At 47.3% G+C, this 13,243-nt stretch overlaps 1 protein-coding gene across 1 annotated transcript in view; it reads left to right on the top strand.

The window, feature by feature from the left end:
* Positions 1-13,243, top strand: part of LOC106815765 (lysine-specific demethylase 5C-like) — a 35,354-nt gene that overhangs the window by 17,155 nt on the left and 4,956 nt on the right. Inside the window, exons 29-41 of the mRNA XM_014820272.1 lie at positions 5,080-5,146; positions 5,557-5,681; positions 6,098-6,248; positions 7,124-7,277; positions 7,541-7,687; positions 8,840-9,069; positions 9,554-9,692; positions 9,824-9,926; positions 10,042-10,242; positions 11,089-11,335; positions 11,375-11,670; positions 12,070-12,186; positions 12,577-12,674. Of these exons, the coding sequence (XP_014675758.1) occupies positions 5,080-5,146; positions 5,557-5,681; positions 6,098-6,248; positions 7,124-7,277; positions 7,541-7,687; positions 8,840-9,069; positions 9,554-9,692; positions 9,824-9,926; positions 10,042-10,242; positions 11,089-11,335; positions 11,375-11,670; positions 12,070-12,186; positions 12,577-12,674 (2,075 nt within the window). The remainder of the gene's footprint in view (positions 1-5,079; positions 5,147-5,556; positions 5,682-6,097; positions 6,249-7,123; positions 7,278-7,540; positions 7,688-8,839; positions 9,070-9,553; positions 9,693-9,823; positions 9,927-10,041; positions 10,243-11,088; positions 11,336-11,374; positions 11,671-12,069; positions 12,187-12,576; positions 12,675-13,243) is intronic.

Below are 13,243 nucleotides of genomic sequence, written 5' to 3' on the forward strand. Positions count from 1 at the left end.
CTCGGTAGTGGGGCAGAATGGAATGACAATCATACAGCTCCGAATATTACGTATCCGACTAATCCTTAAAATACAATGGCGGCCTGCAAACGCAAGTGCCTAATAAAACAAAAGGGGCGTGCATTCGTGTGTGTAAATGAATTATTGACTTATTCTATGTCAATAATTCAGAGCACTTTCTGTTATTGTCATTAACCGCGTGTTACTGATCTTGACTGCTAATCAACACAGAGCTTTCTAATAACGAGACTTCATGCGGTATTGAGTACTAACAACTGCTGTTACGCGCTAGTATGATACGCTCTTGTTTTACACTCTGAACTCGATGTTGATTTTCGAGTGGCGACAGTAGATGCATTTGTATTCTGCACTCCATGAGATATGATGTCTCGCGTACCGCAAGAAAGTCCGAGAGATGGCAACGTTACGGTAAACAAAACAAAAGCGCAAAATATGTAATTGTGCATGAACATTTGGGAGTACGAAGGTCTACGGCGCTTTTAATCGTTACTAACTCTAGAACTAATTGCTGTTAACTCATGCAATAACGGTAGGCTGTCATGAAAGTGGTGAAGAACACTAGGAAAACTGCTCGATACATAATTACTTTAACAAATGCAACATTAAGGTGCTGTGTTGACGAGCCAGTGTTAGCACGACACAGTGTTATAACTGGATGCGAGCATTAACAGCTGCTACATCCACAGGCTAGGTCGTTTAACAGCGATGCAAGCGATTAAAAAAGCAATGGCAAAACATTAAGGATGCTGTGTTGAGAATGCAACATTAAGCTGATCAATATTAGCAGTGGCATCATCAACTATGTCTACCATAAGATATGCTAAGCAATACTAGTCACATATCTAAATGCAAGTTGTTACTCAAAATCGATCTAAAGAAATTATATAAAATTAATTCAAATTAATTATCGGCAATGCTGCAGATGCTTAAACATCTGAACGAGGGCAAGGCGCTCTGGCAGATGCGATGTCCAGATTCTGTCGAGCGTCCCAAAAAGGCTTCTTGAGATTTCTTGGAGGGCTGGCGGGGTCGCTGGGCAGCGGGTCCATCTGTGAGTCGGATTGGGCAGAGGCGTATATGCGCTCTACAGCAGATCCTGAAAAAAGACAGCAGCAGAATGTGCAAAATGTGAGGTGTGCCAAGCGCAGTCATCACTATATATGTGTCATTACAGTCAGCATGGTTTTTTTTATTGTTATTTATTATTTTATAAGCTACCGTATTGTTACACTTACAAAGGCTATGCTTGATATAAATCAAAACAGCTTCACATGTCCACTACTATTATAAGCTATACAGATAGTTGGCGCAACACGGTCCAAATCAAATCGGTCAGTGGTCATTGCCAGTGTCAGCGTCGGTGACTGTGAGTGTGTACCTTGATGTAAGTGAGGCGCCGCGGATCTGCGCACGGGAACAGATTGGCTGAACTGCTCCGAGAATCATGCTCCAAGCTCGTCGCGTCAGCTTCGCGTCTGACTTGCTGGGCTGCTTGCTGCGCCTGCGCCGCCGGCCGCTCTCCGCTCGCCGGACTCGCCGCCGTGCTGCTTACATCCTGTAACAGCCAAGTAGATGCGCAATCACATATTTGATAGCAATCTGCTGGTTCTGGCCATGCAAATTACGTAGTGTGAGGTCCACTGTAGTGACCAAGAGTTTTCTTTAGGGGGGGCCGACACATGCCCCACGGAAAAAATTTTGATTATGAGATGGGCAATTTCCTGGAATTCTGAGGGTCCAAAAATGACAATAAATTGACCGTAAAAAATAACAATAATTAAAAAAAAAAAAAAAAATAATTTTGATCACAGTGAAATTCGTAGGTTTCATACAAACTAGTGGTGCAAAAAGGAATAAAATTCGTATAAAATACATATAAATCCGTAGTGGTGTGGCATCCTCTAGTAACGCGGCAAGGCAAACAAATCCAGCAGTCAACACACCACAAACACTGGTACGTCGGCGAGATGCTTCGCTGCGTAGATATGAAATTCAGAGCTAATACCTTGTTACTAAAAAGTTGTTGTGAAGAAGAGGCACTGGACAGTCCTCTAGCGGGGGCAGCAGCGTCTACTGAGTTACCTGGCATTTTTCTGTTATTCAAAAGTTCATCGTGTTTATGTCGTGTGCAGTGTGTTTGTCTGTGTGTCTGTACGGCGTGTTCTGTTTGTCTCTCTCTCCTCTCTCGTATGCTCTCTGTGTTTCTCCGCTCTTCGGTGGCTGCTCGTGCTGCTCTCACTCATCTCTCATCTCCTCTCTCCTCTCTCTCTCTCTCCTCCTCTCTCTGTTCTCTGTTGCTCTCATCTTCGGCTCTCACACTGCTCTGTTTTAATATTTCGGATCTCATTGTTACCACTCTCACAGTACGTTGACCCCATATCATCTTATCAAAAACGAATATTATGCTGGTTATTATGGTAAAGGCAATCGTCAGGAAAGCAAAATGAAAACTGCAGCAGCGTTGTGTGTCTAGCCATACATGCTATGTGTGCACGTCTGCATGTGTGCTATACGTGTGTACACCACCTAGCTAATAATGAGCATTACAATACGCGATCGCTGTTAAAAGACATGCGCTAGCCTTACCTCGTGCGAACGCTTGCGTGAGGACTATCTGTGCTGCGGCGAGGCGAACGCCGCACTTCTTCGTGCTTTCACCGCGATACGCCGACTTCAGCGGGCCTGCAGGAGGCTCCCATCCGGAAGTGCTTCTCCGTCAGCCCTCCTTAACGATGCTTCCGCAGCATCTGCCACCAGCCCTGTTACCGTGGCAAATGTGCGAATAGATCATCGTTAAACTGAATTACAGCTTGCTAGATATTTCCCACGATCTATCTATCTATCTATGTTTCTACTGTGGGAGTGGGAATCAGTGTTCTTACTCGTTATTACTGAGGACCGCCCTGCGCACTTTAGGGTCTAGCATTTACACCTTTGTGACGCTTTATTGGTCACACTGGTTACGAAATACTGAAGATAAACACCTTTCCTTACTTACCCAATTTACAGGCTAGTACTCTTACAAGATTGGAAGATTGTGCTTCACTTTGGGCAACACACAGCATGTACGCGTTCACGGTAAAGTTTATTACACCATATATATGTTTTTTCTTCATACTACTGCCTGGCTAACACCTACTACTTTACATGACACCGTAGGTGATCGGCAAGATTCGACCCTCCTCTGGCCACGCCGCGGTCACTCACCGGCTAGCTTCTCCCCCTCGGAGCCTCCAAGGGCGTTTCTTCGGAGCTCATGCATCTGGCCCAGCGCGTCCGAACGTCCGCACGCAGCTGCAATATGTGCAATTCATCGCCGGCCAGCTCATCCAGCGTGTAGCGGTACCTGGAGGTCACACAAGTCATCGCAGGTCCAACGAGACGTACAAGAACATTGAACAAGGTTTATATAACGAACACCCAAGCCATATCGTCCGGCGATCTAGCGTAGGCCTTACGATTCCCGACGTGTGTGAGGACTGACTGCACTGCATAACCCACCATCTACTCCACCACCTCAGTAGACTCGCTTCGATGGCTAGACGCTGACGACCTAAAAACGTATCGGCAAACTACTAGTTCGTGCTCGAGGTCTCTTTCTTTTAATTTACTAGATTTCTTCTAACACTTGTAATCGGCTGAAAGACATGCAGCGCTTTCGGTGGCACGAGGCGGTGGAAAGGAAACCAGAGGAAGACGGAGGAGGAGGAAGGAGAAGGGGAGGAGGAGGAGATACGAAGAGGAGGAAGAAGAGGTATGATCACCCACCCGCCTGAGGCAGTAAGCTTTGTCGGGAGGCAGTAACCACTAGCTTGTCCACGTGAATGCAGGCAGAGCGAGATCTCTCTAAAACACGCGAGAGATTAACGAATCGATCATTCGCGTAAAAACATCACGTGTTATGATCGAGGGAATAATGAATCGACCCATCACCTCATTATACCATGCCTGCACAATGAAACGAATGATCGGATCCCCCAATTCCCAAGAAGGGCAAACAACCCGCATTTCAGCAGCAGCTTAAGTTGGAGGGGGTAGTATAGTATCCTAAGTTAGTACTAGTATATATCTATATAGTATACAAGTTGTAGACTTTTCCTGTCTGCACCGCGCGCTAGCCCCGCCCCCCCCCCCCCCGCGTTCGTCGTGTCGTTGTTTGCTGTCGGGCTGATATGAAGCTAGAGATAACTACGCAGACCTAGAGGAAAAACTGAGAAGATATATACAGAATGCTTCTCTAACCAGGCTTCAGGCGGCCCGCAAGACAGAACCGGCCGTAATGCCGCATGTGGCCCGCGGGCCGCAGTTTGCTCCACCAGCTGAGATAGATAAGATGATATATATATATATATATATATATATATATATGATATAAATAGATAGGCAGATAGATTAGATGGATAGATAGATACATAAATAGATACATAGATAGAAAGATACATATATAGATATATAAAATTATATTTTTTTGGGTATTTCTTTTTCAACCAAGTGGTCACCAATGAGCGCTTCATTTCCGCAGGCAATGCCAGGTGTCCTGCTAGTGTATATATATATATATATATATTATATATATATAGATATATACTAGTACTAACTAGTGTTAGCTGTACGCATCGCCATCTATTGACGAATAGAATTTTTTGTCAATGTTTAACTTTTAAACTTTTTGAAATTTTTCTCCATCTTTCAGACATGCTGATTCTGTATATATATCTTCAGTTTTCCTCTAGGCTGCGTAGTTCTCTAGTTATACAGCACGACAGCAACAACGACACGACGAACGCGGGGGGGGGGATAGCGGCGAGTGCAGACAGACAAAGTCTACAACTTTATATATATAGATATATACTAGTACTAACTAGGATACTATACTACCCCCTCAACTTAAGTGCCTGCTGAAATGCTGGGTTGTGCTTCATTGGGAATGGGGGATTCGATCATTCGTTTCATTCTGAGGCATGGTATTAATGAGGTGATGGTCGATTCATTATTCCCTCATCCTAACACGTGATGTTTTTACGACGATGATCGATTCGTTAATCTCTCGTGTTTTAGAGGATCTCGTCTGCCTGTATCACGTGGACAAGCTGTGTTACTGCTCCCCGACAAAGTACTGCCTCAGGTGGGTGATCATACCTCTTCTTCCTCCTCTTCGTTCTCCTCCTCCTCCCCCCTTCTCCTCCTCCTCCTCCTCTTCCTCTGGTTTCCTTTCCCACCGCCTCGTGCCACCGAAGCTGCTGTCTTTCAGCATTACAGTGTTAGAAGAAACTAGTAAATTAAAAGAAAAGAGACCTCGAGACGAAACTAGTAGTTTGCCGATACGTTTATAGCTTCGTCAGCGTCTAGCCCATCGAAGCGGTCTACGAGGTGGTGGAGTAGATGGTGGGGTAGTGCAGTGGCAGTCAGTCCCTCACACACGTCGGGATCATAGGCGTAACCCGTAGATCGCGGACGTATGGCTTGGGCGTTGTATAACTTGTTCAATGTTCTTGACGTCTCGTTGACCCTGCGATGACCTTGTCTGACCTCCAGGTACCGCTACACGCTGGACGAGCTGCCGGCGATGATGCACAGATTGAGGCTGCGTGCGGAGTCGTTCGACCGCTGGGCAGTGCAGGTCAAGAACGCCCTGGAGGCTCCCGAGGGGGAGAAGCTAGGTGAGTGACCGCGGCGTGCCAGAGGAGGGTATGAATTTGCCGAACCTGTGTCTGTAAAGTAGTAGGTGTAGCAAGGCAGTAGTATGAAGTAAACATATATATGTGTATATAACTTAGTGAACGTACATGCTGTTGTTTGCCAAAGTGAAGCAAATTTCAATCTTGAAGAGTACTAGGTAAATTGTAAGTAAGGAAAGGTGTTTATCTTCCAGTAATTTCGTAACCAGTGTGACCAATAAAGGTCAAAAGGTGTAAATGTAAGACCTAGTGTCAGCAGGGGTCCTCAGATAATAACGAGTAAGAACACTGATTCCACACTCCCACAGTAGAAACATAGATAGATAGATAGATCGGGGAAATATCTAGCAAGCTCGTAATCGTTAACGATGATCTATCGCACGTTGCCACGGTAACAGGACTGGTGGAGATGCGGGAGCTCGTTAAGGAGGCTGAGGAGAAGCACTTCCCGGACGGAGAGCTCCTGCAGGCGCTGAAGTCGGCGATCGCGGAGAGCGAGAAGTGCGGGTCGGTCGCGCAGCAGATAGTCTCACGCAAGGTCCGCACGAGGTAAGCTAGCGCATGCAGCGATCGCGTTGTAATGCTCATTATTAGCAGGTGGTGTACACACGTATACACACATGCAGACGTGCACACATGCATGTATGCACACCACAACGTGCTGCAGTTTTCATTTGTTTCCTGGACGATTGCCTTTACCATAAACCAGCAATTGATATAGTGAGAGTGGTAACAATGAGATCGAAAGTATTAAGAAGAGCAGGAGAGCGAGAGAGAGCAACAGAGAAAGAGAGAGAGAGAGAGCGAGAGCGAGAGCGAGAGCGAGAGCGAGAGCGAGAAACACAGAGAGAACAGAGAGAGAGAGAGAGACAAACAGACACGCGTACAGACACACAGACAAACACACTGACAGACAGAAACACGTGCAACTTTAATAACAGAAAAATAAAGGTAACTCAGTAGAGCTGTGCCCCGTAGAGGCTGTCCAGGCCTCTTCTTCACACACAACTTTAGTAACAGAGTATAGTCTGAATTCTATCTACGCAGCGACATCTCGCGACGTGTGTTTGTGTGTGACTGTGGGATTTGTTGGTGCGCGTTACAGAGATGCCAACCACTACGATTTATATGTATTTTATACGAATTTCTATTCCTTTTGCACCACTAGTTTGTATGAAACTACGAATTTCACTGTGATCAAAATATTTTTTTTATTTTTTTATTATTGTTATTTTTTGTCAATTTATTGTCATTTTTGACCCTCAGAATGCAGGAAATTGCATCTCATAATCAAAATTTTTTCCGGGGGGCATGTCGGACCCCCCCTAGAAAACTCTGGTCACTACGTGACCCTCGAACTACTAATTTGATGGCCAGAAACCACAGATTGCTTCAAATATGTGTTGGCATCTCTGGCGTTACAGGAGTAAGCAGGCGGCGGCGGTGAGCGAGAGCGGCGGCGGCGGCAGCAGCAGCAGCAGCAAGCAGGACGCGAAGCTGACGCTGCACGAGCTGGAGCTGTTCTCGGAGCAGATCAGCAATCTTCCGTGCGAGATCCGCGGCGCCTCACTCATCAAGGTACACACTACAGTCACCGACGCTGACACTGGCAATGACCCTGACCGATTTGATTTGACCGTGTTGCGCATATCTGTATAGTATAATAGTAGTGACCAGTGAGCTGTTTTGATTTATTCAAGCATAGCCTTTGTAAGTGTAACAATAGGTGTTTAAAATAATAAATAACAATAAAAAAAAACGATGTGAGTGTAATGACACATATATAGTGATGACTGCGCTTGGCACCTCACATTTTTCACATCTCTGCTGTCTTTTTTCAGGATCTGCTGGAGCGCATATACGCCTTCCAATCCGACTCACAGATGGCGCTGCAAGCCGACCCGCCCAGCTCAGAAAATCTCAAGAAGCTTTTGGACGTCGGACAGAATCTGGACATCGATCTGCCAGAGCTGCCTGCCCTCGTTCAGGTGATCTCAGCATTCCGATAATTAATTTGATTAATTTATATAATTTTTAATCGATTTGAGTTAACAATTTGATAATATGTTGGAGTATTGCTAGTATTTCATGGGTGATGATGCACTGCTAATATTGCATCGTTAATGTTGCATTCTCAACACAGCATCCTTAATGTTGCATTGCTAATGTGCATCGTTAACGCTACCCTGTGGATGTAGCATCGTTAATGTAGCATCGTTAACACTGTGTCGTTAACACTGTGTCGTCAACACAGCATCCTTAATGTTGCATTGTTAAAGTAATTATTGCGAGAGTTTTCCAGTGTTTTCACCACTTTCATGACACCTACCGTTATTGCTTGAGTAACAGCAATTGTCTAGAGTAACGATAAAATGCCGTAGAACCTTCGTATTCACCAAATCATGCACAATTACAATTTTGCGTTTTGTTTTGTTTACCGTAACGTTGCCATCTCTCGGACTTTCTTGCGGTAGCCGCGAGACATCTATCAGGGTGCAGTAATGCATACTGTCGCACTGTAAAAATCAGGTCAGAGTGTAAACACAGAGGTTCATACTAGCGTAACAGCAGTGTAGTACTAATACCGCATGAAGTCTGTTATTAGAAAAGCTTGTGGATTAGCAGTCAGATAGTAACACGGTAATGACAATGACAGAAAGTGCTCTGAATTATTGACATAGAAAGTCAATAATATTTACCACACAGAATTGCACGCCCTTTTGTTTTAATTATGCACTTGGTTTGAAGGCATTTTTAGATAGTCGGCATACGATAATATTCGGAGCTGGTATGATGTGGTCAATTCCATTTTTCTATGCTTTAACTGCATAAAATCTTAGTGTTTTTAATGTTGGTCTAATCAGTGATGTTTCCGCTGTCAGGTGAGACTAAATTCAGCTATATTTTTTTCGGATTGAGTGTTTCTGAGCAAAAATCTCGCAATACTTCTTTTAATGTGCATCGTTAACACTGTGTCGTCAATGCAGCATCTTTAATGTTGCATTGTTAATGGGCATCGTTAACGCTACCTTGTGAATTTAGTGTCATTAATGCATCGTTATCATCGCCTCATCCATGCAGCATCGTTAGCGTCGCATCGTCAGTGTAATTAACTGACGTCCCTCTTCCCCCCCTTGCAGCACATGCACCGCGCGCACTGGCTGGACGAGGTTAACGTGACAATGGCGGACCGCGGCGGCGGCGGCGGCGGAGGTGGAGGGGTCGGCATGGACGCGTTGCGCCACCTGCTGGAGGCCGGCGTGACGCTGGCGCCGCACCCAGCCGTCGAGCGAACGATGGCGCACCTACAGGAGCTGCTAACGCTAAGCGAACGCTGGGAGGAGAAGGCGCGCATATGTCTGCAGGCCAGGTAGCGCCCTCTAGCATCAGTAGCATCGCGCGTCTGTGTGTTCACGGGTCGGGGTAGCGCCCTCTAGTGGTCGTAGCATCGCGTGTCTGTATTCGCGGGTCAGGTAGCGCCCTCTAGCATCTGTAGCGTCGCGCATCTGTGTGTTTGCGGGTCAGGTAGCGCCCTCTAGCGGCTGTAGCGTCACGCGTCTGTGGGTCGGGTAGTGCCCTTTAGTGGTTGCCGCACCATGGGTCTTTGTACCAATGGGTCACGTTGTGCTTCCGCCAATATTACTATTCTTATGTTATGATAATTTCTCTGCTATAATGCACTTGTGTTTACGTGCATGCACGTCTGTCGGCCACACACCGAATCAGATCGGCTTATCAGGTCATTGCCTGAAGATTTTACTCACCGGGTAACGCGATATATAGATATTTCATGTAAGCACCCTTGCCTAGTTACGTAATACAGAAACATTGCATGTAAGCATGTTGCGTTGCAGGCCACGGCATGTCATGGCAACGCTGGAGGCCATCATCCACGAATCGAGAGGCATCTCCGTCTACCTGCCAAACATATCCGCTTTACGGGACGCTCTGAAGAAGGCCAAGGACTGGACGGCGAAAGTAGAAGCGATCCAGGTGATTGTAATCGCTGCTCTATCATATAAACGCATAGTTTGAAGTGCTCAGGGTTTAAAACGTGTTCGTGCATTGTCGCAGTGTCATATAGCGCTTTCATGTGGATTAGTATCTCTACATTATGAGGGCAGAAATTGTCCTTAGACACTGAATCGTGGTTACTGAGTCAACACTTCCCCACATTGCAAGGGCAGAAAATATCCGAAAACATTCAATCCTTGCTACTTGTAATGGGTAAATGGGTTGGGTGGACGGACCATCGGTTGATCGGACAGATAGACCGATAGATAGATAGATGTGTATCACGGATCGTTGTCGTAACCTTCCGCTCCGGCTCTCTCGTTCGCAGCGAACAAAAGAGAAGCGGAGAAGAAAGTCAAAGTCGGCGACAAGAGGAAGCTGGTGAAGGAGAGAAGGAAGCCGAGGAAGGTTGGCGGCGGAGAGAGGGAGGGCGACACGGCCATGAAGCTGGGGAGCAAGGAGGATGACGACAATGTGTGCGCGGCCGAAACCTGCTTCAAACCGACGGGTGCGTACTGTGACTTTGAATGTATGCGGTGTGCCTACCTGCTCATATACTCAACCCTGACCCTGACCCTGATCCTGATCTTGACCCTAACCCCAACCGTAACCCTGATCTTGACCCTAACCGTAACCCTGATCCTGACCCATGGCATAACTCTGATCCTGATCCAAGGCATAACCCAGACCGTAACCCTAAATTTAGCCTTGACACAAACCCTAACCCTAACCCTAACCCTAACCCTTTCTGTATTTATTATTATTATTATTATAGTCTCCTCGGGAAGTTGTTATTATTCCTTTCTGTAGCTCATACCAGACAGAGGTCACCACTCCTCTCTGTTCGCCAACAGCGCTATATAGCTATAGCGAATGGCACTGAATGGCACTGAGGGTGGTCCCAGCCAGAGTTTGTTTTTGCGCCCTCAGTGGTTCTTTTACGTCCCCATTGGCCTTTCGTATTACTGGAGACGGGACCGCCATTTTACGTGGTTATCCGAGCCACAGGAGATTCACAGTCTCCAATGTTGAGAGCCAGGTTTTTACACCTTAAGAAAATTTACTGCCCCGGCCAGGGATTGAACTCACAGCCTTCAGTCGACAGTATACGTGGCCTAACCACTAGGCCACAAAGGCATCTCTTCGTAAACAGTGGCCCTAACACTAACCTTGACTTTACCCTTGACCCAAACGCTAACCCTAACCCTAACCCTGACCCTAACCCTAACCCTAACCCTAACCCTAACCCTTCAGTTATACAACATTATCGTCATCGCTTCATCAGCGTGCCTTCACTGTATCATCACCCTATTGTCACTGCGTCTCGATCGTCACCGTGTCACCACCGTCACCGCGTCGTCACCTCGTGTTACAGGCGAGCACGTAGACTGGGTGCAGTGTGACGGCGGCTGCGACGACTGGTTCCACTACCTCTGCGTCGGCATCAGCGACGCCGACATGGACGACTCCTCCGACTACATCTGCTACCGATGCTCGCACAAAGGTGGCGCCGCCGTGAAAGTGGAGCCGCCAGAGGGCGCCGACCCCGAGGACACGATCGTCTCCGTCGTGTCGACGCCCGTCGACCGCAGCCCCCAGGAGGCGCTGGCGGCGGGCGCGATGTAATGTGTGCATCCCCCGTGTGTGCGTCTGCGTTGCAGCATGGAGGAGGGATTGGCAGAGGAAGCCCCGCACGCGGCGATGCCCGTCGCCGGGGAAGTCGTCATCGAGTCGTCATCCTCAGCATCCGATCCCCTACCTCCACCCCCGCAGCCTCCGCAGCCACCTCAGCAGCATCAGCAGTACGTCGTGCCGTCGCCACTTCCCGCCGCGTCCGACACGCACGCCGACGCCGACAGCTTACAGCAGCACCTGCTCGCGAAGACTGCGCTGCTCGTGGCGACCTCTGGCGGCGGCAGCGAGCACGCGTACTCGACGGCGTCGAAGGCGGCAGCGGGTGAGTTTGCGGGCGGTTGCCGCGGAGACGGTTCACGAGGCGGTGCGGTGATGCGCGCTCCGACTCGGCACACGGACTCTGTTTTCAGCACGTCTTTCTTATCGTTACTGTCTTGTTTGATACTCATGACTGCTAATAATTAATTAAGTAATTAATTATTATTTAAGAATTGATAATAATAATTAATAATTCGAAAAATTGTTACGAGTGAATAATAATAATAGAGAGTAAAAAAAAACCTGCCGATGTTCTAAAGAGTTGTTGTTATCATAGCGGGATGCTGTGGGAGCAATAGTGGTGCTATGCATGCCTGAATACACTCGCCTCTATACGTGCGTAGCTTATCGATATTTCCTGAGGTTCTTCTACCATTCTCACGTCGTTCACGTTCTCCTCCAGGTCCCTCTCCCAGGAAACATGCTCGCAAGTCGCCGCTCGTGCCACGACAGCTGGAGGCCCCCACCCTGGAGCTGTCGCCGGGTGGACGAGCCCAACTCGAGGGGCTCATGATGGAAGGTGAGCGTCCCATTACACACGGGGGAGGGGTGTTTGGGGTTCGGAGCAAAGGGGCGCCTTTAAAAATTTATGTGATGTGGTTGTTTGCGGCGAGTAATTTAAACATATTTCTACTGATTCGGTAAGCGAGTACGCTCTCATTCCATCGTTACTCGTAAATCGTCGAAACATTCAAACGTGCAGACGTTTTCCAATCGTCGATCGATCGATCGCAGATTATAATGATCTTATCGCAATCTTATTCAAATTTACCGCCATCGGAGAGTTATAGACGATTATCCTCAAGTTATGATAGAGGTCGCGCAAACGTGCGCCACTCTGCCCACTCGCGCCACCAAGCGAGACCCACGCGTGTAAGTGACCCTCCTTGTCTCGTGTCTCGTGTCTCAGGCGACCTGCTGGAAGTCTCGCTAGACGAAACGCAGCACATCTGGCGCATCCTGCAGGCGTGCAAGCCCAAGGACGAGGTCAAGTTCATGGAGTTCGACGTGAGTAGTGTTGTTAAGACTAGTAGTGTTTGTTTTAGACGACCGGGAGGGAGGGACTGGGGCACTGGGGGAGGGGTCCTGGATCTCCTGTGTGTCTCTTGTCTCCATTTCTAGCTCACCTTGACATCGTCAAGTTGAGCTATTGCCATGGGTCGTCGTCCGTCGTACGTCCGTCCGTCAACATTTGGTTTCGGTCAACGATAACTCAGGAACCGTTTGACCCACATGTTTGAAATTGGGTACAGTTGTTACTGCTATGCTCCCATATGGAACGTCCTATTTTGAAGCACGCCAGTCAACGTACTTTCGAGCCACGGCAATTTGTTGGCTAAAATGGGAATTGTCATTAGTCAGTTCAGGTTCAACGGATGATGCTCATTTTTGGTATGTGAATGAATAAGGGTTAGGGGTTTTGATATTTAAAAATAAAAATGCAAATTAGGTAGGGTTTGGCAATTATATAGCACATTATATAAACACAAACAGTCTGTGGTGTCACACTCGTCTGGTTCGTTTTACAAGATTTCATTGACAATATCTTTAATGCAAAATTGGTATTTCCTCTCCAC

Source organism: Priapulus caudatus, unplaced genomic scaffold, assembly GCF_000485595.1.
Source record: "Priapulus caudatus unplaced genomic scaffold, Priapulus_caudatus-5.0.1 Scaffold1195, whole genome shotgun sequence".
NCBI lineage: Eukaryota > Metazoa > Priapulida > Priapulimorpha > Priapulimorphida > Priapulidae > Priapulus > Priapulus caudatus.